Genomic DNA, 25,336 nt, shown 5'->3' with positions numbered 1-25,336 from the left:
ACTTTTTTTTGTTCTTTTTTTTAGCCCTGGACTGCCAATGATAAATCAGTTTTTTTAATGACATGGATAATTATCAGTTGTCATTTGCCATGAGTCTATTATTATTATTATGTTATTGTTTTGTTGTGTTAGTAGTATTATTATTACTATATAGAGTAATTTTTCTCTCCTGTTTTTTCTCTTTCTCTCAGTTTTTGCGCAGCCCATTGTGAGTCGAGCTAAACCGGAGATGCTAAAGTCACACTTCATCCCCACCATGGAGAAGCTGAAGAAGCGCTCAGCGAAGGTAGTGGCTGAGGAGGAGCATTTACGCATGGAGGGAAAATCAGAGGTGGACAGTGAAGAAGGAACCATTCGAGACGAGTTTGCTGTGCTCTGCAGGGACCTCTACGCCCTCTACCCGCTGCTCATCCGCTATGTGGATAACAGCAGGTGCTGTTGCTTTTAGAGAATGAGGAAAGCTTCCACCATTTAAAGCCAAGTGACGGTCAAATCAAATCCAAACCATCATTTTTTATTATTACAATATTGTAAATTTCCTTTAAATTAATCTAGTTTTAGTTTTATTATAAATTGTGATTTTATTTTCGTTTTTCTAGTTTGTTTTTTGCATTTCATTATGATCAGTCGTGGCGGTCCAGTTCCACTGGGAAACACTGAGTCTAAGGCAGGAATACTCTTGACAGGCCAAATCCATTGCAGCCCCCCAGTATATATGAGAAAATATATACTATATGTGACTACATTTGATCAAAATGCACAAGATCATATCTTCGTATCTCTATTTTTAAAGGGCAAGGTGGCTGACCTGTACTGACCCTGATGCTGAAGACCTCTTCAGGATGGTGGGAGAAGTTTTCATCTTCTGGTCAAAATCTCATGTGAGTGAACAGTTGTTATTGTTAACAACAGTACCTTGACTTTAACATTCACTCAGTTGCCACTTTATTAGGTATATGGACCAGGTCCACTCAGCCACTTCAGGCAGGTATACAGTAACTGACTATATTTGTATCAGGCACATTTATTAATGAATTAATATTTGACTCTGCACAGTGCAGTATAGCATAGTAGGGCAGATAGAATGCATTTATTTGTAATATATACATGTACAGTACAATGCAAGTGTTTTTCTGCATAGAGCACAGGGGCAACCATTGTGCGGCACCTCTGGAAACAAGAGGGTTAAGGACCTTGTAGGAAATCTTTGTAGCTGGCTTTAAGTACAGTATTTTGTTACATGACTGCTGTTTATTACATCTGTTGGTAAATGTCACTTCTGAACACTCTGCCTCTGCAGAACTTCAAGCGGGAGGAGCAGAACTTTGTGGTGTTCAATGAGATTAACAACATGTCCTTTCTCACAGCTGACAGCAAGAGTAAAATGAGCAAGGTAAGGTGTTGGCTGTGCTTCAGCACAATTTAGGATCATTTTATACTTATTAAAATTTTTATTTTTGAATAGATTTCTTGTCTCACTGAGCCAGATATGATCTCATAAGAGATATACGACATGGGTGGAAATGGACCCTTTAGGAATGGAACATTTAAAATGTATAAGGCCTATCCAGTTGTGGCAGTTAAAAGTAAGTGAGGTGAAAGTAATTGAAACATGGGTTGTGTCTTACCAATGAGTTATGTTGGCAAAATCACTGTGATTGCTAATCACCCTGCATTCACATCGACAGCGTCATCACCTGTGGGTGTTTGTAAACTGAAGCTGACCTTTGGTTGCCATGGTTTTACTGATGCCAACCAAAAAAACAAAAGCAAATGTCATGGCAGTATTGTATACTTTACTGTCTGAAATCTACAGAGCGTATACAACAAACTGTTTGACCTCAAATCTGATTCATTCCCACCATGGTGTTCCTGCTAAAAATAATCTCTGAGGAAAATTGCTTGTCTATAAATTGCATCCCTGCATAGTGCATCAGTGTCTGTGCAGTCAACATAACAAGATTATTCTTTGAGTCTATTTGCAGAATAGACTCAAAAATGGAGGGTACCGTTTCATGGGGTGTGTTCAAAAACCTAGTGAGCTCTCTACATAGACGCATTTTACGTCATCCTACATTCTTAGATGCCTTAAAATGCTGCCTGGTGAGGCACCTTTAATTTAAATGGAATGGAATAGACAGAATAACTAGGGTGCATCTGATGATGCCTTAGCGGTGAAGGCAATCCCAGCATTCAGTGCGGCATAACTTTTCTCACAAAAAATTACAAATATGAGTTATTTTCAAACGTAAATAAATTATCATAAATTTTTAATTTGTATAAACTTGCACAAGTGTTTTTATTTGCAAATTCGGGCTTGTCAGCGAATTTAATCGTTTTCGGTACACGAAGGGAGATGTTAGTTGACATGCTAGCCCGTTGTGCCACCTTATCCCATTGGTTTGAATGGCATAAGGCTAACTGTTAGTAAGCGAAAACTGATGTTATCGCTGTCTAAGTAGTGCATTCGAATAACCTGACTTATAAGTCAATGACTTATTAGAATCCTCTCTACTTAGGCAGCTGCCTATGTAGGCAATAAGCTCACTAGGCTTTCAAACAGACCCATGGTAGTGAGAAAAAGTCTGTACCACTCTGCTCAGTGCTCAATTCCTATTGGTAATCGGCACATCACTTTGGTCCTAATTAGCATAAAGCCACTGACTTTGCCCACTTCATGCTGCATCTTGTTGCCAAAATTCGCTAGCTCTAATTGAAAATGAGTGACAGCCAGTCGCTTTGTGATGCTGCTTCCGGTGAGAACGCTGGGTTAGACTGCATACCATCGTACTTAAACTACATCAAATTATGTTAGCCCACTACCACTGGAATTCAGGGTTCAAATTTCTAGCTGTGCTTTTGAAGGGTTGGCATCTACATACAGACGTGATTGGGGGTAAGAATGACCAAAGCTTTGTGCTGAATTGGCGTCCTGTCCAGGATGCCTAATGCAACACTGACCAGGATAAAGAGGTAAATGGTAAACATTGCAAATAAAATAAAATAATTATGAGATCATGTCTGGCACCCTAAGACAACAAACCCTCAGCCAAAATATGTTGTTCTTTGTGTTCATTTCAGCCAGTAGATTTCTCTGTATAGTTACTTTTCATCATCTGCTTGCTTTACGTTTTAAAAGGTAGACTTTTCCTCATCATGCAGTTTGCCGTCAGAAGCAGTGGTACTTGTTGTTTTGTTTGACCCATGTGTGAGGGTAGGAGTTACTGGATGTGAATACACACGCGGCGGAGATGTTAACGACACTGTCTCTGTGTATGTGTGTGTGTTCTGTCCTGTGGACGCCGGGTTCTCTAGGCTGGGGACGGAGAGGTTAGACTACGTCTCTGCACGCCAAAAAGCTGTGCTGTTTCGCATGGCAACACCCTGCCGAGGCTTTTCATCAAACTCGCACACACACGCTGGCACACCAGCAAACGCAGGCAGGCGTTCATTCATTAAGAACTGCTTCTCAGATGATTTCAATCAGGCCTTCACTTGTTATAAATTGTTCCAGATTCTGAATCTCTCTTGCTGCCAGTGTGTGTGTGTGTTTGAGAGAGCTTGCATTATAAGATGTTTGATGAAAGCTCTCAGTTCTAGTTTGCAGGATCAGGATTATGGTACTCGGTTCAGCTGTTGTTTCGCCGCTGGGCCCGAGTCCCATTGCCCTGCTGATGTTTGATGGGTTTGCCCTTTTGCTGGATCTTGTTTGCTGCAATTCGTTGCAGTTTCTCTTTTTCTCTTTGTTTATTTCTCTCTTCCTGCTGTTTTTCTTCTTCGATGACTGTGGTAATGAAGCTTTACGTCTGGGTTTTCTTAATCCTTGGTTCTCTTTAGTCATACTCGTACAAATACACTATTGCCTGTTATGTTCTGCTCATATAATTAAAAAACAATGTTATGGTTAGAGTGTGGCATCATGGGTAGTTTGTTTTTGTAGAAGGGGGGGCATGACTTAATAAATCCATCCCGTTTCTTAGCTGGTACTGACCCCCCTTGTTCTAATTTACTTAAACCATTGCACTGAACGGGAACAGTAACGCTTTATAATAACCAGTGTTATTATGTTCAAATATCCCAACACTTTTATTAAGATATTGACATTTTTTTTCATAATTTAATTTATCTTAATTTCATATTTTTGAAATTCTATTGTAGACTTCTTAGGGTTCTCTTTTTTATACTTATTAAATCGTTTTATTAAATAATATTTTACTTCCATATTTATTTACTCATATTTACTCATATTTATTTACTACCAATATTTATGAAGGGCTTTTATGTGGGTTGTGAACACAGTGGGGGTATTTGTGTCATATAATAGAAAACGTTTAACCCTTACTCCCAAAAAAGCATATGTACTATATGGCCAAAGGTATGTGGACACTTTTTCTAATTATTGAGTTAATGAATGACTATACTCCTGTGCACAAGTGAGGTTCATAAAGATATGATTTAACTTGGCCAGTTTTGCATGGATTTAGTGATTTGCACAACCTTAACCTGACCTTAGAGATGAATTGGAACATCAGTTATGAGACAGGCCTTTTTGTCCAACATCTGCACATGAGCTCTAAAGTTCTAATTTAACTAAATGGGCACAGACTCCCACAGACATACTCAAAACTTTTGTGGAACACAGTGAAATCTGTTATAGTTTGAAAAGGGGTGGGTATTTAATATTAACGCCCATGATTTTGCTGAAGGATATCCAATACATTTTCTCCAATTGTCCTCCCAATCTAGTTGTGTCCAGTTACCCTATTGCATTTCACTTCTTTCACTGCTGCCGATTTCCAAAAAGAGCCATGACTAACACACCACTTCTCAGACAGCCAGCAGAGGTCGTAATTGTGCCCAGCCTGCCAGTAGCAGAGCTGAGATTCGAATTCATGAGTTTGAGATGTCTCACTCAGAGCTCCTTCAGATGTCCACATAATTTTGACCATAGAATGTATGTTTGAGCTTTCTAAGCTATTCAGACTTTCAATCTCAACAGCCCATACAATCAGTTTCCTATTTGGCTAAACTGTAAGCTGACTAGGACATTTCTGTTTCCTGCATGCATGTGATATTTTATTTCACCAGCAGACTTGGTTGATATTTTTTATCTGTATGTTTCTGTGCATGCACCACATGCTGCACAATGCTTTGTTTAAGCATTACCAGCTCAGTAAAATCAATAACTGTGGTGATAACACTAAACTAGCAAACTAAACTAACTAAAACTTTTACCCAGTCTTGTTAACCTCACTAGTGCTTGTGCTTTACGTAGTTATTCTATGTCCGCTTTGCAAGTGCACACTTGGTAAGGAGAGGACTGGGTGAGCTAGTACTTAAGCACAGAAGGGCTGCTGGATTTCTTGCAAGGCTAGCACAGGCTAAAAGAAACATTTGGAACCTGGGGGAAAAAAACAGCTCAAAACCTCCATTTTTGAAGGTCAGAAATGATGTTTTTGTTCTCTGCAGCTCAGAAAATCTGAATGCTGTACTTTATATTTATTATGGCTTCAGACCTGGGTACAAACTATTTGTACACGGTTGGTATGTAATTAGTAACCCGTGTGCAAAACACTTTTGTAATTTAAATAAAAATATATGTATAAGTATTATTTTTGGGGGATTTCTCTCGCTTTTGTCTCCCAATCTAGTCACTTCCAATTCTCAATTGTAACTCGGCTGCCGTTGCACTACCTATTTTTTGACCAAGGAGTGCTGCGATCAGTCGCCAGCCGCTTCTTTTCATCTACCAGTGTTGGGTTCTCACACAGAGCATGTCTCATATAAAGAGTCACACTATGCTCCAAGGACAAGTCTTGATGTTCACATATCACAATGGGAAGGGACCCCGTCCAACCTTTCATCCACCAAACATGGCCAGTTGTGTTTGTGTGGACGTCTGACCAGGTTGTTGCTCTGCTGAGATTCACACTCCCATTCATGAGTGTTTGAATGCACATTGCGGTGTTGTGCAGGCATGTTAGTCCTCTGCACCACCCGAGCATCTGTATGGTGTTTCTTTCTTTTTATTTGTTTGTAAAACCTTTTGCAGCACTAAAAAGGAACCTGAAAGACCATGTTAACCCTTTATAAAGCATTCTGTTCTGATTAAATTACATATAAATGCTAGCACATCATTTGTATTTAAATGCTGCAAGAGTTTATTTAATTCATTTTATTTGAAGATTATCAGTATTAGTATATATTAAAAAAAGAGTTATTATAAAGCGTTACCACAATCACTTTTCTACTGTTCATGTGTTGATTGACTTGAATTGCAGATGGAAATTCATGATGTCACCCAACTCACATGCTCATGTCACCCGACTCACCTTTAAAATGTTCCTGTAGACGTACATAATCTACAAGCCAGTACTGGTTCTAAAAGCCAGAGATCCACTCATAGTTCCACCAGGTGGTTTAACATCAGGTAATCAGATTAACCTGATTCTAAAACAGAAATTTTAGCTAGATGAATCATCAGCTAATATATTTTTCACAGAAACAATAAAAGCAAAAATAAGAAAATAGGTTGTACATAAAGAAACATTAATAATTATACTATAATGCATTGTCTATACAATTTTTCTTCATTTAATATTTTAGTGTATCAGCTGTGTGACGATGTTTTAGTGGCATCTATGCTTTATGACTTTTTACTTTAGGGTACAGTAATTTCCTTGGGAATCCCAATAATTTTTTCGTTCCATTCCTTGCTTCATTTGTCATCAAATTATTAGTTTATCATCATTTATCAGTTCCAAACCACACACGGTTTTACTAAATAATAATAATTATTATTTTTGTTATTCATATTAATATCATCCCATACTTTTAAGATGTAGCTGAAATTAATAATTATAAATTATTGTAAATTATTTATTATGTAGCTAAGATTATTTATTGCAAATTATTATTATAAATTATTGTAAATTATTTATTATGTAGCTAAAATTATTTATTATAAATTATTATTTTATAAATTATTTATTGTTAATTATTTATTATGTAGCTAAGTATAGGTAGATTTATTGACAAAAGTCAGCTTTGGAACTGGCTAAACATACTGACACACCCACACTCACACCAACTAGAAGAAGTTCATACAGAAGCATAGTACTGCTGCAGCACTATAGTGCATGTGAGTGTGTTCAGGTGAATAGAAAGATTAATGGGTAAGACAGGAGGCCTCTTTAGTCAGCTGCTGGTTTTCTGGTGTGCTGTTTTCAACTGGTGTGTGACTAACACTGGGACTGCATTGTGTTTTCTAAGCACCTCACTGTACTGCCTTCAACTTGCCTACTAACCCACTGGCTCCAAACTGCACTTCTTCTATGTGTTTGTTTGGACCTGTAGGTTTTAATATTTGAGTTTAACATTTACGTCTCATGCATGATGTGATCTGTTGTGATTTCAGGCAGTATTTTTCTGTAACACAAATCATTTTCCCACAACAGACAACACTTTCATTTTAACGTGCATAAATTATAACATAATCTGTAAAAAAAAAAAAAAATAGTAGTCAGCTGACAGCATACATATGCCACATTCTTAGCAATTTTGGTAATGTGTAATGTTTTTATGCTAGAATTCTGTAGAATTGCATATTTGGGTAACTTTAGTAAATATTATTTGTCTTTTGTACCAAAGTAAACGTCAACTTTAACATTATTTTTGGCCCACAGTACCAGGGCAAAATATTTACCTTATTAATTCCCAGTTATACCTTTCACTGGTACAGTCTAACTCTGCTAAGTCTTTCTAGGGTGGTGGCGCAGATGCAGAACGTACCAAAAAGAAGCGGCGTGGGGACCGATACTCTGTGCAGACCTCACTGATTGTTGCTGCTCTGAAGAAACTACTGCCCATTGGTCTCAACATGTGTTCTCCAGCAGATCAAGAGCTGATCAACCTGGCAAAGATCCGATATTCTCTGGTACTGAGCCATTACTTACATCTAGTAGTAGTAATATTAGCAAGTTTGGCTTTTATAACCATCAGCCAATTATAGACGCAGGAATTGAGTGGAAGGATAAAGAAAATCAGTAACTGAAACGATGATTGGTTATTTTAAGTTATATTGTTGTTATATTGTTTTTAATATTTGAAAATGTCAATTTTACAAATAAGGGGAAAGATGCTCAAGTGGCACATTAGTCTATCACGCTAGCCCACCGCTGAGTTCCGGGTTTGAAGGTCAGTGGTGCTATTGGCCAGCCTCCATCTGATGTAAGTGGCCGAAGCCCTGCAATGGACTGAATGCAGACCCATTGTGACTTTTAAAGTTGTTGATAAACATTTGTTTTAACGTCTTTAAAAGTATTCAATTTGTGGTGCAAATTTTGAATCTGCTCTACTACTGGTCAGCTGGGCGCCATCTAGCAGGCACAATCTGGTCACCGTGTCTGCTGGGTCTGGAAATGACCGGACTAAGTGCGTGGCTATGCAGAAGCATGGGTGTAAAGAAGGGGTTCTCTAGGGCTGCACATGCTTCAGAGGGCACGCGAGCAGCAAACATACCCTCTAATGCAATCAGAGATCAACAGCAGTGGAACACAAATTGACTATGCTAACCTTTTAAATAAAAAGAAAAGAAATCAACACACAGGGAAGCAGTTTAACTTTAAGGGACATTGATTTTAAATGTACTGTAATGTGAGATTTTTAATAAATAAGACTAAATATTTTATGAATCACTTAAATTACTAAAAATATCAAATTACTTTTAAATAGTATTTTAATTTCAGATTTTATGGAATTAACTGAAATAAGAAATGGTTGTTTGGTAATAATTAGAAATGGTTTTATGAATTAAAATGAATTTTATCGCATTAATCGTTCTTGTGCTCATTACAGAAAGACACAGATGAAGAAGTGAGGGAGTGTCTTCAGAATAACCTGCATCTACAGGGCAAGGTGAGGAGTGTGTGCACATGGGTGTGTGTATGTGAGCGTGTATGTGGCCGCATAGGTGTGCCCGTTGTACTTGCCTCTCTTACTCTCTGTATGGTGTGTGTAGGTGGAGGACCCCTCCATGCGTTGGCAGATGGCTTTATATAAGGAAAACTCAGGCAAGGCAGAGGATGCTGAAAACCCTGAGAAAGTGGTGAAGAGGGTACAGGAGGTCGCCGCTGTGCTGTACCACATTGAAGTGGTAAGCAGTATAAAAACACACTTGCACAAATATACAGTAGAGTCCCAAAAAAACACTTACACTTTAGGCTGAATCCACATGACACAGTGGGAACTGCTTCTAACTTCTACAAATCATGACTGTTGACAGACAATTCTTGTAAAAACAAACATACAAATCTGTCAATCAATATTGTCAGTTTATATTTGACAGTAGACTCGCAACCAAACTGAATCGAAGAACTAAGTGGAACTGTGACCACAATTCGCCAACCAGCTACTCAGTCCACCAATTAGCCAACACGTGGCCGAAGTTCGGATGCTTCTCTTCCAAAAGGATAAACTAACAAAAAAGGGAAGAAAGACAGTAAGAGAAAAAAGAAAAAACTCATAATTGGTTCGGAGAATCAAATCCGCTAGAGATTGAAGAGAACAGTAAACAGCTTCTGGTAAAGTGAAAGTAGAGGCCAGGAGGGCCAATTTGAATGAACACACAACAGCCAACTACATTGCTGTCAAAGTGAAACCGCACTGGTCCTCGGGCTTCTCTTAAATAACCCCAGAGTTAGGTGCAGTGTATTAGAACAAATTGTCACTACAGCTCCTGGGATTTGTAGTTTGATTTAGACTACAACTGGCCATCCACGCTTTCTGCTGCTAGCTGAAGCCGTCAAAGGTAATTGACCCGTTACAGTCGGTACTGTGTATTGTGTTCAAGCTTGCCGCTCATCGGCACAGCCAGCAGAAAGCTGTAAAAGGCTTAAAAGCTGTAACTGAAGCACAAAACACTGATCATGTGAAATCTGCCTTATACGTTATCTGTTCCTGATTGATAAAGCTTTATACGGTATGTGTTTATATGTACAGTGGGGCCAAAAAGTATTTAGTCAGCCACTGATTGTGCAGGTTCTCCTACTTAGAAAGATGAGAGAGGTCTGTAATTTTCATCATAGGTACACTTCAACTATGAGAGACAAAGTGAGAAAAAAAATCCAGAAAATCACATTGTAGGATTTTTAAAGAATTTATTTGTAAATTATGGTGGAAAATAAGTATTTGGTCAATAACAAAAGTTCAACTCAATACTTTGTAACATAACCTTTGTTGGCAATGACAGAGGTCAAACGTTTCCTGTAAGTCTTCACCAGGTTTGCACACACTGTAGCTGGTATTTTGGCCCATTCCTCCATGCAGATCTCCTCTAGAGCAGTGATGTTTTGGGGCTGTCGCTGGGCAACACGGACTCCACAAATTTTCTATGGGGTTGAGGTCTGGAGACTGGCTAGGCCACTCCAGGACCTTGAAATGCTTTTTACGGAGCCACTCCTTCGTTGCCCGAGCGGTGTGTTTGGGATCATTGTCATGCTGGAAGACCCAGCCACGTTCCATCTTCAATGCTCTCACTGATGGAAGGAGGTTTTGGCTTAAAATCTCATGATACATGGCCCCGTTCATTCTTCCCTTAACACGGATCAGTCGTCCTGTCCCCTTTGCAGAAAAACAGCCCCAAAGCATGATGTTTCCACCCCCATGCTTCACAGTAGGTATGGTGTTCTTGGGTTCTTCTTCTTCCTCCAAACACGACGAGTTGAGTTTTTACCAAAAAGTTCCATTTTGGTTTCATCTGACCACATGATATTCTCCCAATCCTCTTCTGGATCATCCATATGCTCTCTGGCAAACTTCAGACAGGCCTGGACATGTACTGGCTTAAGCAGGGGGACACGCCTGGCACTGCAGGATTTGAGTCCCTCTCGGTGTAGTGTGTATACTGATGGTAGCCTTTGTACTTTGGTCCCAGCTCTCTGCAGGTCATTCATCAGGTCCCTCTGTGTAGTTCTGGGATTTTTGCTCACCGTTTTCATGATCATTTTGACCCCACAGGATGAAATCTTGACCCCAAGGGAGATTATCAATGGTCTTGTATGTCTTCCATTTTCTTACAATTGCTCCTACAGTTGATTTATTCACACCAACCTGCTTGCCTATTGTAGATTCACTCTTTCCAGCCTGGTGCAGGTCTACAATTTTCTTCCTGGTGTCCTTTGATAGCTCTTTGGTCTTGTCCATGGTTGAGTTTGGAGTCTGACTGTTTGAGGCTGTGGACAGGTGTCTTTTATACAGATAACGAGGTCAAACAGGTGCCATTAATACAGGTAACGAGTGGAGGACAGAAGAGCTTCTTAAAGAATAAGTTACAGGTCTGTGAGAGCCAGAAATCTTGCTTGTTTGTTATTGACCAAATACTTATTTTCCACCAAAATTTACAAATAAATTCTTTAAAAATCATACAATGTGATTTCCTGGATTTTTTTTTTCTCATTTTGTCTCTCATAGTTGAAGTGTACCTATGATGAAAATTACAGACCTCTCTCATCTTTCTAAGTAGGAGAACTTGCACAATCAGTGGCTGACTAACTACTTTTTGACCCCACTGTATTTACATGTGCTTATCCTGTTAGCTCACCATATTTACACTTTTACTTAACAAAATACAACTTTTTTTTAAATAGCATTGATTTTATACACCTGTGTGGCTGAAATATCTGAAGTCAACAATTTGGAGGTGTTTATATACATTTAGCCATCTAGTGTGTAAAGAAGAACACGTTTATTTGTCATATATACAGATACACGTGTACAGTACAATGCAATTCTTTTGTCAGAGCGCAGGGTCAGCTATTGTACGGCGTCCCTGGAGCAGACAGGGTTAAGGGCTTTGCTGTAGGGCTCAACAATGGCTGTATAGCAGAGGCTGGATTTGAACCAACAATCTTCTGATTAATAACCCAAAGTTCTACCAACTAGGCTGCCACTGTCCCCTCATGTGCTAGCTGTTGACAAAAATAATCTGTTTTGAAGGCTGTTTTGAATGTGTGACATTTCTTAACCCGTATCATCCCTCTTCAGACAGAACACCCCTTCAAATCGAAGAAGATGGTTTGGCACAAGCTGCTGTCCAAGCAGCGCCGCAGAGCCGTAGTGGCGTGTTTCAGAATGACTCCACTGTACAACATTCCCAGGTATTTAACTGGCTTGCTACTATAATCGCAATACACACTATTCCACTCCAACCCACCAGTCCAACCTTTCTCGTTTCTTGGTTTTCTCTACAGGCATCGGGGATCCAACATGTTCCTAGACGGCTACAAACGGAACTGGCTGGGAAATGAAGGCTACTCATTTGAGGATAAAATGATTGATGATTTATCTGTGTGTTGACAGCTGTTCATCTTTCATAGTTTTATGATAAATAGCCTTGCTGTGGTTTGGTTATGAGACTGTTTTCTGTTCAGAAAACACTGGAGGAAGAGGAGGAGGAAGAAGAGGAGACCGAGTCCAAACCCGACCCCCTGCATCAGCTCATTCTTCACTTCAGCCGCACAGCTCTCACCGAAAAAACGTAAAGCCTTTTTTAAAGTTTTTTTATCAGATGCAGATGAACTTGTAATGAATTTACTACATCTTTAATACAGTAAATATATTAATAATATCTTTTTTTTTTCTGCAGAAAGCTTGATGTAGATCACCTGTACATGGCTTACGCTGATATAATGGCAAAGGTATGTACAATACTTCATTTGTAGTCATTGCCATCCACCTGATCCCATAATTTAAATATGTGCGTACTACAGCCCTAATAAAAAACATGACTTGACTTATGCCTAGTTCACCCTACACAATTTTTGCCCTGATATTATGTGCCAGCTCGAAGGCAAATCCCTGTTCATTCACGGGTTGAAAATTGGCTCTCGATTGCTATGTGTGAACTGTTTACCGACTTGATCTATGCAGTTCGCTAATTGCTTGCAGACTCAAGAAAAATATCTAGCATGTTAAATACCTGGACCTGGTAACGACTTAAAATCCTGTAGTTTGAAAAGTGTTGCAATCAGTTTGTGAGAGGTGTGGAGTCGAGCTACAGCCAATAAGTACATAAGATATGGAGTGATGGGAAACCCAGGGGGAGGAGTTGTAAATGTGTGGGGCAGGGGCATGATACAGTTTCTAGCAGAATACATCGACACACACACAAGAATAATACCAACACGCGCCCAGGTGGCGCAGCGGGATATTCCGCTAGCACACCAGCACCGAGTTTATGAACTCCTCGGTTGCCTCGGTGCCTGCAGCAGATACTGCCGCAGGTGCCTGCAGCAGATACTAATTGGCCACCATATCTGCAGGGTGGGGACCGGACTATGTGTGGGTGGGTGGGTGGGTGGGTCTTCATACGCTGTGTAAGGACTTTGATTGGCGGAAGAGACACCTGTGCAGAGTGCATGGGCGAGAAGAGGAGGGCTGTACACGTGTCGGAAGAGGCGTGTACAGCGACGTGCTCTCCTTGGATGCAATCTGGTATCTCTCAGCAGCGGAAGACAAAGATTAAGTGCGCTAAATCTGGAGGAAAATGGGGGGGGGGAATGCATATATATATACGTATATATATATAAAAATAATAATATCATTGCATTGCAAAAATATATATTTTTTAACCTTCAGCTCTCTCTGCAGATTCATTTAATTTGTCTCCTTGTTTTTACGGTGCACATCAGCACACAAACAACTTTGATCATTCACTTCTTGCTGACATGCAATTTTTGGACATGGTATCATTAAACCTCTTGTCAATTCTTGCATGTGATTTTGTGACAAAATGTAGTTTAGTAGACCAGACAGACTCGTCAGCAATTCCTCCTGGTGATCGCTCAAGTAGTATGTGACCCCCTATCGCCGATCAATCATGTAGTGTAAAAACCACAACGACTTAAACGACTTCCCATTACAAGAGATCCAGATGTGTTGTGTGAACTGTACAGTGATCTGATGACTTTGAAAGCCATCAAGTGTCAAAGCTTATTGTTCCACCTGAAAATAAAATCAAAGAATATATAGTACATAAATAAATAAAACATTTACTAAATGATAATTCAGAATCAGTGCCCTGCTCCTTGTCCAGGATGTGTTCAGCATGTTTGGCGGAAAGTGGCGAGTCACGAGCCATCTATGCTTGTAGCCAGTTAAGAAGAATATTTTTCATGGCAAGATTGTAAACAGTTGTGGTGTTTCACCACCTACCATGCATAATATTGTAAAAATATATTTAGAAAATATAATGAATCACATTTTTTTTAGGGAAAAACAAACAATGTTTGACTATTTACATCAGCCTTTTATGTAGTCATATGCTGACTAAATACACTGTATGGCCAAAAGTATGTGGACACCTGACCATGAGCTTGTTGGACATCCCAATTCAATAATAAATAAAATCAAGAGTGACCTCAGCATAATCTCATCAGCTACTCTTCTTTGAAGGCTTCTCACAAAACTTCCTATTGTGCTTATACGTGCCTATTCAGTCAAAAGAGCATTTATATGGCTGGGCACTGATGTTGGTCGAGAAAGCCTCAGTTTATGTTCTACTTCATTCTAGAGTTGTTCGGGGAGAAGAAGAAGAAGATATACTTTCTTTGTTATATATACATATATAGTTGTACAGTACAATGAAATTCTTTCTTCGCATATCCCAGCTTGTTTGGTCAAGGCTCTGTGCAGACCACTGGAGTGTCTTAACTTCATATATTTATAGACCTTGCTTTGTGCACAGGTCCTCCCCAAACTGTTGCTACCAGGTTGGAAGCATATAATTTTCATTATTTAATTGATTTATTACACCTGGTAGCAATAATTGTAGCTGAAACACATAAATTTAATAATTAGAAGTGGTGTCCGAATACTTTTGCCCATATAGTAGTATGTAGTAATAATCTGTTTAACTAGTAGAAAAATAAATAGGGGATTTGAACACTTCTGTACTTTTAATATCTGCTTAGAACAGGAAATGATTAACACGTGTTAATTGTCTTTGCCTTTTTTCCACAGAGCTGCCACATTGGTGAGGAGGACACGGAGGTAGAGGAGGAGGAGGAGGGGGGCGAAGAGGCTTCATTTGAGGTGCGACAGACTGAGATGGTATGGGGGGGTCCAGGGGGGCTCGCGCCACAGGAAAGAGCCAACAAAACTACGCACTGAGTGAACACAGCGAGAAATAAACACTGCACCTGCACAACTTTTCCCCTCTTGCACCACCCCAGCCTTTCTCTCCCTGACTTCTTTCTTATTTTTATTTTGTTTTTTTTTTTTCCTCTTCCTTCCTTCCTTTTCTCTTGCATCCTTCTTTTCTTGTTTCTTTTTTCCCTCCATGCTTCACTTTTTTTATATGCTATGGACTGACTTTGCACACCTTTGCTGGATTTTGCAGTTCCCAGTCAAGCATCTACCATGCATGATCAGAGCAAGTGCAGAGAGATGGAAAGCAGAAATGGACAAATTTACAAATATATGACCTGTCCAGTATATCAGAGACCAACATTCGCCCAAATCAGGCTCGGGAAATGTTGGTGTATTGTGTTTATGTGCAGCATTAGTCAGTGCTTTTAGGACACTAATGCGTTTATCTCAAAATGATATTGAACCTCACTACTGGAAACAATCAGTAGTATCATTTCTGTATTTTTAATTATTCTTCTGCATTCAGCATTAATGTCCTCTAAAACATTGTAGTTTACATGTATAGTTGTAGATAAATATCAGTGTGTGTGTTGAAGGTTGGGTGTGTGAGGTTGTGCATATGGATGTAAAGAACAAATACAATCGCACACTCAATCAGCAACTCGCACCAGCTCCATTAACTGTTCCCCTAATACAGCAGCAGTCCCACCTCTCCAGACTTTGCTTCCTGTTTGGATGTATTTATCTCTAACATATATATTGCACTAGATCAGCTTAACCTGGTTCCAATCAGTGAAATCACTTGCAGCATGGGTGTAGAACACATCATACATTTACATTTATGCCATTTAGTGGACACTTATCCAAAGTGACTTACAATTGGGACTGAAAACAATGCAAGGAATTAATAATCTTGCTCTGGGGCCCAACAGTGGCAACTTAGTAGTGGTGGGGTTTGGACCAGCGACCTTCTTATTACTAATTTGGCACCCTAACCACTGAGCTACTGCTGTCCTCATTTCGATTTTGATTTATTTATGTAAATCAATTGATCAAACCCTACTGAATACAAAAATCAGTTCCAAGTGATATTTTTGGGTGCTCATGTGGAACAGTGGTAATTTTTGTGCTAGGGAACCAGGGTGTCGAATCACCAGTGGTGATGTCTACCAGTCTAACACCCCCCCCATGAATTGGTGTCCTGTCTGGGATGTTACTGCATTGCGCCCAGTGGTTATCAGAAAATTGTACCCACCGTAACCCTGACCAAGATAAAGATAAACATCTATTGAATAACACAATGATGATGTCTCTGTGGTTTTCTTGATTGGCATCAGGTGTTGTAACTGCATGCAGCATGTCATGTCCTTTATTTACCATTTGATTCCTTAGTCCATCTTCCTCTCTGTACTACTCACCAAAAACTACAGTAAAAGCCTGCACGGTCAGTCAGACGCACTTATTCTTTCTCTTTTCTTCCACCCAACACTCATGTTCTCGCAGTGCGTATGAATCCAGAGCCTCACTTGCTGTAGCGAGGGAAAAAAAACCTCACTAAGCCTATGAGAAAAGTGCTGAGGCGTTTGTGGGTTATAAGTGATTGTCTACAGTTACTTTTTTCTTTGGGTGGCTGCAAAATAATATTATGTATACAGGATGACATACATTACATGGTTAATATTGTTTCTATTAAATATTAAACTCTAGGTATTGAAATAGAGTGACCTCAATGTGATCGTTTCAGCTAGAACAACAGCCACTCTTCTGAGAAGATTTCTCACAAGACTGAAGTATGTCTGTGGAAAAATGTGCCCATTCAGTCAATAGAGCATTTGTATGTATGGGCCCTGATGTTGATCAAGGAAGCCTCAATTGATGTTGCAGTTCATTTCCAAGCTGCAGACCACTGGATATTTTTATTATTTTTTTTATTATTATTTATTATTTTTTTTGAATATTTTTCTTGATGAATTTTTCTCCCCTTTTTCTCCCTTTTAGCGCGTCCAATTGCCCGATTGCGTCATGCTTCCTCTCCACCAATGCCGATCCCTGCTCTGATTGAGGAGAACGAAGCTAACCCACACCCCCTCCGACACGTGGGCAGCATGCCGTATGCATTTTATCACCTGCACTTTGACGAGTGCAGTGCAGCTCAGCGTTGTGTACGGAGAGGACACACCCTGAGAGCACTCTTTGCTCATCTCTGTGCAGGCGCCATCTGTCAGCCAGCAGAGGTCGTAATTGCACCGGTCATGGGAGAGAGACCCCATCCGGCTTAGTCCCTCCCAAATCTGAACAACAGGCCAATCGCTGTTCATGTGGTCGCTCAGCCTTAGCCGGCAGGCAGAGCTGAGATTCGATACGATGTATTCAAGATCCCACCTCTGGTTCCAGCGTGTGTTTTTACCGCTGTGCCACCTGAGCGCCCTTTTTGTTTTGTTTTTTTAAACCAAGCTTTTCTTCATGTCTTCATTGAGTGTCCCAATACTTTTGTTCATATAGTGTAAAAATCTTTGTTTAATTTTTTGTCAGGTAGAAATCATTTTATCACTGAATACAATTTGAGCACTTGAGGGTTAAGGGCCTTGCTCAGGGGCCCAATAGTGATCTCCTCCGCGATGGTGAGGCTTGAACCGGCAACCTTATAATTACTAGTCCAGTACCTTAACCACTGAGCTACCACTGCCCCAAATTCTGATTCCTTGAGGTTCAGTGTGGCACACTGGCTTTAGTGTCCGGCTTGACAAGGGCTGTTTGCTGTAGTCCAACAACATTTGTGCCAGTTAGCAAATGTGGTATGCTCCAATAACAATCATATCACTAATTTTACTTCTGCATATGGGATAAGTGTGTGACTGTGTGTATGAAGAAGTGATATTTATGTTTAAATGTTTGAGGGTAAAATGTTTTGGTTCTTAAAGAAGAATACATATACACATACAGTACATTGAAGTTCTTTTTCCACACAGCAGGGTCAGCCATTGTATTGGCGTCCCTGAGGCAGGCTGGGTTAAGGGCCTTGTTCAAAAGCCCAACAGTGGCTGCATAGCAGAGCTTTGATTTAAACTGACAATCTTCCGATTGAAAGTCCAAAGCTCTACCCACTAGGCTACCACTGTCTTAAACCTATAATAAGAAATGGTGGGGGAGTGGTAAAGTAAACTAACCCACTACTGCTGAGACCAGGGTTCAAATTTCAGCTGTGCTGTCGGCCAGTACATGATTGACATGATTGTTTAATGTCAGCCTTGCCACTGGGAGGTGCACTCTCAGTGCTGGTCCCAGGTCCAGATAAAATAAGGAGAGTTGTGTCAGGAAGGGCACCCGGTAAAGGAAGACGAATCTAGAATGATCCCCTGTGGTGATGGGGGCAAGATGGGGCGTGCGCTTACTAAATAAGAAGTTTAAATAATACTTTTATTATATATGCTTTGTTTAAATATAGCTAATTGGCCTGCCACTGTTATTTGGTGTTAATAGATTGTAAACACTATGAAAGTCTAAGGCATGATGAACCAAACAAGCAGTACTTATTGTAAAATATCATACATAATAATAAAACTAGGGACATTAGACGATTGATTGAGTTTGCGTGTGTGTGTGTTGTTGTGTTGTATTGTACTGTATTGTATGCTACTTGTGTGTGTAAATGGGGTTCAGTGTTATGAATCCAGGCTGCTTCCTCATTGTGTTCTTGTGCTCTCTGGTGAACAGGAAAAGGAGATGGAGAAGCAGAGGCTTCTGTACCAGCAGTCCCGACTTCACGACCGTGGAGCAGCTGAGATGGTGCTGCAGATGATAAGCGCCTGCAAAGGTTTGAAAGATACACCACTCAAAAATGTTAAATGGGAATTAAATCGTACATATTACCCCTGGAGGGCAGCACAGTGGTCTAATACACTAGCCCATAACCGCTGAGATCCGAGTCCGATCCCGCCAAGCGCTCATATGTACTAGCAATGAATGACCTGGAGAGCTTAGCGTGTCTTTCCGAACTTGATGCCGGTCTGTAACAAAGACTTCACTGCGGGCAGGTGAAGAGATGCGCTTGGCTACTATGCGTGTATTAGATTGGGTGCCAGCACAAGGGGTGGTGGTAGCAGCCTGATTCCAAAGGGAGGGAATTAGATACAGCAAAAAAAGACTTTTTACCCAAATCATTCTTGTCCAATTGGAGATTATCTCTCGTTGCCGCTGACATTCTTACTTTCACACTCTCCAACACACCTACAGCTGTTAATTACTTCTTTTCACCTGCCAAGAGACCGCAGTATCATGTGCAGAGAGCCACACACTACCATATGTACCCCCCCCCCCCCAAGTTCCGCTGAGGCATCCCGGACATTAGAGCTTGTAATTGCCCCAGCGACAAACAACCCTGTTTCTGCCAATCGTGTGTCCGTGTAGACGCCCGGCAGGCTGATGGCAGAGCTGAGATCTCAGTATTAGTGGACCGGTCATTCATTGCTAGTACAGGCACCTCAAGATTGGAGAGATTGAGATCTCAGCACTAGTGGACTACTGTGTTTTACCAGGGTTTAGGGTTTGAATCCTGCCATGGGAAAATAAGATCAGATAATAAATGAAAACGAGGATTACAGTTGACTAGATTGGAGAATTTATTGGCATGATCGAGGGTTATTACAGCGGTGGAATAGCTGAAGAACAAGGAATAGAACTGTGGCCCTCCCTTTATACCGCTCTAGGGTGTTGGACTTTGGAATCTTCATTCTGTTCTCACTGTTGTTTCTTATCTGCTTACAACAGACATGTTGCTTATCTCTGTACTTCACACTCCCAGCCACACCTCAAGCACAATATAACTAAGGATTTAATGCACAAAACAATAAAACTGATACAGGTGATATCAAGCATGTAATTTTTTCATAACAACCCCCAGCAATACCTTTTGTGGGTCAGACATCTACAAAACACTTGCAATTGATTGCCGTTCTGTCTGGGGTGTGTTACAGTTATGACTGGCGCTGGCCTATCTTAAAGAGCTCCTACATTCTTACATTCCTACCTGCTCTTTAAGGTTCTCTGGTGGCAGGTTCCTCTCTACACCTTTAGAGTGTCTCTACAACACTAGACTCTACTCTGTAAATGATAGATTGTACAGAGCTATAGCTCCCAAGCTCTGGAACTCTGGTTCTACTGTTTCTTCTTTTAAGTCTCTCCTAAAGACATTTCTCATTAATCAGTGTTTTTGTCCTTTCGCTCCTGTAAAACGACCTTGATATTGTGAAAAGCGCTATAAAAATTATTATAAAAATCTTTCTTTGTTGGTTTAGGTGAGCCTGGAGCCATGGTTTCTTCCACTCTCAAGCTGGGCATCTCCATCCTCAACGGAGGCAACTGTGACGTCCAGCAGGTTTGCTTTTTATTCATGTGGAAATATTCAGGTTGTGTACTGAGAGTAATGTGAACACACGGTTCATATATTCACATTCTGCTAAATATTGAACAGTCTGGACTGTGTTTTAAAAGTGTCCGTCAGTTTTTACTCATAAGCTTTCTATATAAGTACGCTTATTGCTCTTGTACTGTGTCTCTTACAGAGAATGCTGGACTACCTTAAGGACAAGAAGGACGTTGGCTTCTTTCTGAGCTTGCAGGCTCTGATGCAGACCTGCAGGTAGATCACACATTATTTTATTTATTAATACAAATATTTGATCACAAATATTTAAAAACATCTCATTATTAAGTTCGGGTGTTCAGCCACACCCATTGCAAACAGATGTGTAATATAAATGATGTAAAATAAATGATATATTTAGGCCACCAGTTTGCTGAAAGCCTAGGTCCATAAAGAAATAAGTGAATGAATTTGGTATGGAGTGAACAGTGGTTTGCACAGAGCCCTAACCCCAACTGTCCATTCTGGGACAAGCCTTCTCGTCCAACGTGAGTGCCTAATGACAATTAGACACCTGGGCAAACCCCTCACAGAGGTTTAGTAAAGGCTGACCATAGTATATTATATTAATGACTATGGTTGTGGAATCTTATGGTCAGGTGTCCACACTACATCCAAAGCTCACAGTCAATAAATAACACTTATAAATTGAATGATAGAATAAATAGAAGCTACAATACACAGACAGCACAGCCTACCTAAATAGTTGAAGTTAAACTAGAACATCCAGCAATGATGCAACCCTTATTTTATTCACAATGATTAGTGCACCTACAAATACCTAGTCTGTCTGTGTAGACACCCAGTCCACCAATAGCACCAATGAGATTCAAACCCTGGATCTCAGCAGTAGTGGGCTAGCGTACTACCCAGGCGCTCTAATTCATATATACAATAAAATTATTATGTCATTTTGAGACTGAGACATACCTGGTCTTTAAAAAAATAGTGTTAGGTGTGACTATGTGTATAGAGTAAAATTACAGTAAACTGTAAACTCTCTTCAGTGCAACCCATATATGTGTATTCTGTTTAGGTCATTTTTAAAACCCTTTCTCATTTTGTTCGTATTTAACATCAGTGTGTTTTATTCCTACACTGTTGTTAAATTATTATTATTATTGTGTGTGTGTGTGTTGCAGTGTTCTAGACTTGAATGCATTTGAGAGGCAGAATAAAGCAGAGGGGCTTGGAATGGTTTCAGAAGAGGGCACAAGTAAGTCACCACGCTACGTATCCACTTAAATATGCAACTTTATCTGACATAAAGTTTAGGGTGCATTATAGAGAGTTAGTGCAGTTTATCTTGGTCTGTTAGCTTTGCTATTGATCTCTCCTTTTTGCCCCTCGGTTTTTAGATATCAAGCTAGAACGGGGTAAATAAGTTTTGTCTACATATTTCTCTTCCTTAACTTCTGTCCCATCTTTTTCTATCTTTTTCTTTTTTACCTGTTTTTACCCTTTTTCTTTGTGGCGTAGTTTTAACTGCATTTCATTTCGCACTCAAGGGGAACTAGCAAAGAGTGATTCAGTCATTGTTGTAACTGCTCCATTGAACATGTAGCAACAACAATAACATGAGTCAACTTTCAATCAAAACTTTTTCCCTGCATTTTATTATTACTGGTGTATCTGGCATTTTGTGTTAACAATGACTGAAATTTGTCTTTGCTTGCTGACCCTTGAGTGCTCTTTCACAGATCTACTGTTAATCAAATGCTCTTAAAATGACTGGGAGGAAAGAAAGACTCTTGTCCAATCTTTTCTGATCAGTTTTTTTCTCAGATCATAGAGAGCTGTGGTGACCTGTGTCACCCAAATCAGTGGTTCTCAACCAGGACGCCAGGAAGTTCTCAACCACTAGGGGGCCTCAAGATATTAAAAAAGAAATAAAATAGATTTGAATGAAAACACTGTAGTTACTAATTGACCAAACTAAAGCATGTTAATTATGCCATTTAAAGAAAAAACAAGTAGGAAAAATCCAGGTGTTATAATAATAATTTATTATTATTATTATCAGCCAAAACACTGGGCACAAGGCAATAATGCCCTGTACAGGGCACCAGTCCATCTCAGGGCTTCAGCCGCCGCACCTCAGACATAGCCAGTCATGTGTGCGTTGATACCCTATATATATATATATATATATATATATATATATATATATATATATATATAGTTTTTGGCAACAAGCAGTGAGCAGTGTTGTCTTACATGGGGCCTTAAAAAGTTGAGAAAAGAAAAAGTTGAGAACCACTGACCTAAATGATGAAATGAATTGCAGCTTTAGGAACTCGTAAAAATGAGCCACAAAACGTATTTTTATTTGTTTATTATTATACTTTTTATTATTATATATTTTTTAAAGACTTACACTGACGACATTTAAAGAAAATCTGTATCTGAAAAAAATTGCTGGATGATTTTAAATACCCAGGGTCATGTGTACAAAGTAATGGAGAGTGAGGTAAATGAGAAGGTGAGGACAGGGTGGAGTGGGTGATGCAGAGTGACAGAGGTGTGATTTGTGATAGAAGGATATCTCTCTGAGTGAAACGTAGAGTTTACGAGACATTAGGGACGCCTACTATGTTGTATAGTTGGAGGCAGTAATACTAAAGGGAGGGAGAGGGAGCTGAAGGTAGCTGAGGTAAAGATGCTACGATTCTCAATGGAAGCGACAAGGATGGACAAGATTAGGAACAGGTTTATAAGAGGGACAGTCCAGGTAGAATGTTTTGGAGACAAAGTTATAAAGGCTAGATTAAGATGGTTTGGACATCTTAGAGGAGAGATGAGATATCAGGAGAAGGCTGCTGAGGATGGCGCCACTAACGAGGAGGTTTATGGATGCAGTGAGGGAGGACATGCAGATGGTTGAGGTGATTGAGGAGAATGTTCAGGACAGGCAAGATGGAGGCAAATTATCCACTGTGGTGGCCCCTAATGGAGCTGAAAGCTGAAGGAAGAAGACGACAACCAGTTGTTAACTGGTTAACTGTAAATTAATGAAAAATCAATGAATACATTTACCGGATAGGTGTACTTAATAAAGTGCTCAGTGAGTGCACAGTAGTAGTATTGGAACATGTTCTGGAATGACTAGTAAATCAGTCACAACAGCATTGTACCTGATAAATGTCCAATAAGTAATTGCACCCTAATTATTCCTGAGTGTCATGAGCAGAAGTGAAATAATAGAAACACATTTTGTCCTAAGATATGTTCATGAATTTGAGTTATTAAACTTTTATATTTTGCTTTTTAAAATGTTGTACATGTTTATAAAGAAATACTACAAATAATACATTGTAGAATTTTATTAATAATTTCAGTTTATTTGAATCTATATTTAATCCTTTTTTATGAAATATTTTTTTAAATATATTTTTTCTGTATCAGGCAACAAAAACAATGTTAGCTTATCTGGTATTGTAAATATACTCCAGAAAGCTACTGTTGGGTCCATGAGTGGGTATAATCTATAGATCTTAGCCCATCTAAAATTGCTCTTTGATAAATTATCTGCTACAGAAATGTAGGGAATGCTGCGATTGGTCGATTAGCGTTGATGTCAATATTTTAAGTAGATGCATCGTTTTTAAAACTATGTTTATAAATGATCCTCTTCAATTTCTACAACGTTTTTATTCATGTAACCGTTCATATGATTTCCCTCAGCACTACTTGCTGTGTGCATGACCTAAGTCGTATTTGTTCCAGTCACTGGTTGCCGGCATTAAGCTCAGTCTTAAAAAATGCTGTCTGCAACAGTCAGAGGCCAAAACAAAAAGGTGGTTTGTACACTGTGCAAAGCTTTAATGGTACCACAGCAGCACTAATGCCATGTTGCACGTTTATATTGTTTCATTCCGCTTCTTAAGTGAGTTTAGCGAGTTCAGTTAGGGTGCATGAGACGTGGCAAACCTTTTTGCCACAAGGCAAAAATATTTTTCATTAAGCTTCTTAATCGCTGAGATTTTGGAATACCGTATTCCTTAGCGAGTTCAGTTAGACCGCCGCACACTTTGCTGTGTTGAGCTCACGATTTTTGAGGTTGCCACAGCAATCAAAGTGCAAAAAGCTTCTCATGTGAAACACTTACCACTTTGTTTACATCGCTTCAAATTTGAAGTTTTGAGTGAATGTGTAGGTTAGAATCTGGGCTCATTCTGTTGTTACTGTACGTTAGACCTAATGAGATGTGCCTACACCTCTAACTATTTTATTTCTGCTATAAGTTTAAGCACTTTGCTTTGTGTACGGAATGCCATAAACATGTGTTGCACTTTGTTTAATATGAAGCACTTGAGAATGTGATAATATGGACATAAACCCTGTTTATATTTAGTTTTGTGCCATGTTATTATGCCATCCAGTTTGTTGTTAAAATAAAAGAAGCGTAAATGAGATTCAGAAGAAAATTTTTTGGAGGAAAATTAATCGTTTAGATTAATCGACTAATTGATAAAAAAGTAAATAGATGTATTGATAGAAAAATAGTCGTTAGTGGCAGCCCTACAAAAATGTTGTGTATATTATTTGACTGGTATTTCCCAGCTTCCTCTCAGTTTAATTGGTTCTCTTTTTTCACAGCAGAGATGCAGTAGATCTGTCTTGCATGGCTGTGTGTCCTTTCACTTGTCTCCATTTTTGTGTTTGTGTGCTTTCTTTTTTTTTCCCTTATCTATGTTTATTAAAATTGAAACAGACCCACCTGCCATATAGCTGCGGTTGGGGGATACAGTATTATGCATGGAGGCA

At 39.5% G+C, this 25,336-nt stretch overlaps 1 protein-coding gene across 9 annotated transcripts in view; it reads left to right on the top strand.

Annotated features, from left to right (window-relative positions):
• The window catches only part of LOC134323614 (ryanodine receptor 1-like), a 139,989-nt gene that overhangs the window by 93,130 nt on the left and 21,523 nt on the right, over positions 1-25,336 (top strand). For 2 of the 9 annotated variants that reach the window (XM_063005180.1, XM_063005184.1), the window contains 17 exons: positions 192-432; positions 794-881; positions 1,301-1,393; positions 3,316-3,330; positions 7,766-7,936; positions 8,857-8,916; positions 9,020-9,154; positions 12,043-12,155; positions 12,249-12,345; positions 12,429-12,535; positions 12,644-12,695; positions 15,019-15,108; positions 18,862-18,961; positions 20,442-20,521; positions 20,709-20,785; positions 21,712-21,785; positions 21,928-21,945. In XM_063005180.1, the coding sequence (XP_062861250.1) occupies positions 192-432; positions 794-881; positions 1,301-1,393; positions 3,316-3,330; positions 7,766-7,936; positions 8,857-8,916; positions 9,020-9,154; positions 12,043-12,155; positions 12,249-12,345; positions 12,429-12,535; positions 12,644-12,695; positions 15,019-15,108; positions 18,862-18,961; positions 20,442-20,521; positions 20,709-20,785; positions 21,712-21,785; positions 21,928-21,945 (1,611 nt within the window). The remainder of the gene's footprint in view (positions 1-191; positions 433-793; positions 882-1,300; positions 1,394-3,315; positions 3,331-7,765; positions 7,937-8,856; positions 8,917-9,019; positions 9,155-12,042; positions 12,156-12,248; positions 12,346-12,428; positions 12,536-12,643; positions 12,696-15,018; positions 15,109-18,861; positions 18,962-20,441; positions 20,522-20,708; positions 20,786-21,711; positions 21,786-21,927; positions 21,946-25,336) is intronic. The other 7 variants (XM_063005187.1, XM_063005182.1, XM_063005183.1 and 4 more) reach the window with 6 other exon arrangements.

This window comes from Trichomycterus rosablanca, chromosome 11 (assembly GCF_030014385.1).
Source record: "Trichomycterus rosablanca isolate fTriRos1 chromosome 11, fTriRos1.hap1, whole genome shotgun sequence".
In the NCBI taxonomy this organism is placed as follows: domain Eukaryota; kingdom Metazoa; phylum Chordata; class Actinopteri; order Siluriformes; family Trichomycteridae; genus Trichomycterus; species Trichomycterus rosablanca.
The sequence above is the reverse complement of the archived record's forward strand: the minus strand, read 5'-3'. Positions and strand labels throughout refer to the sequence as shown.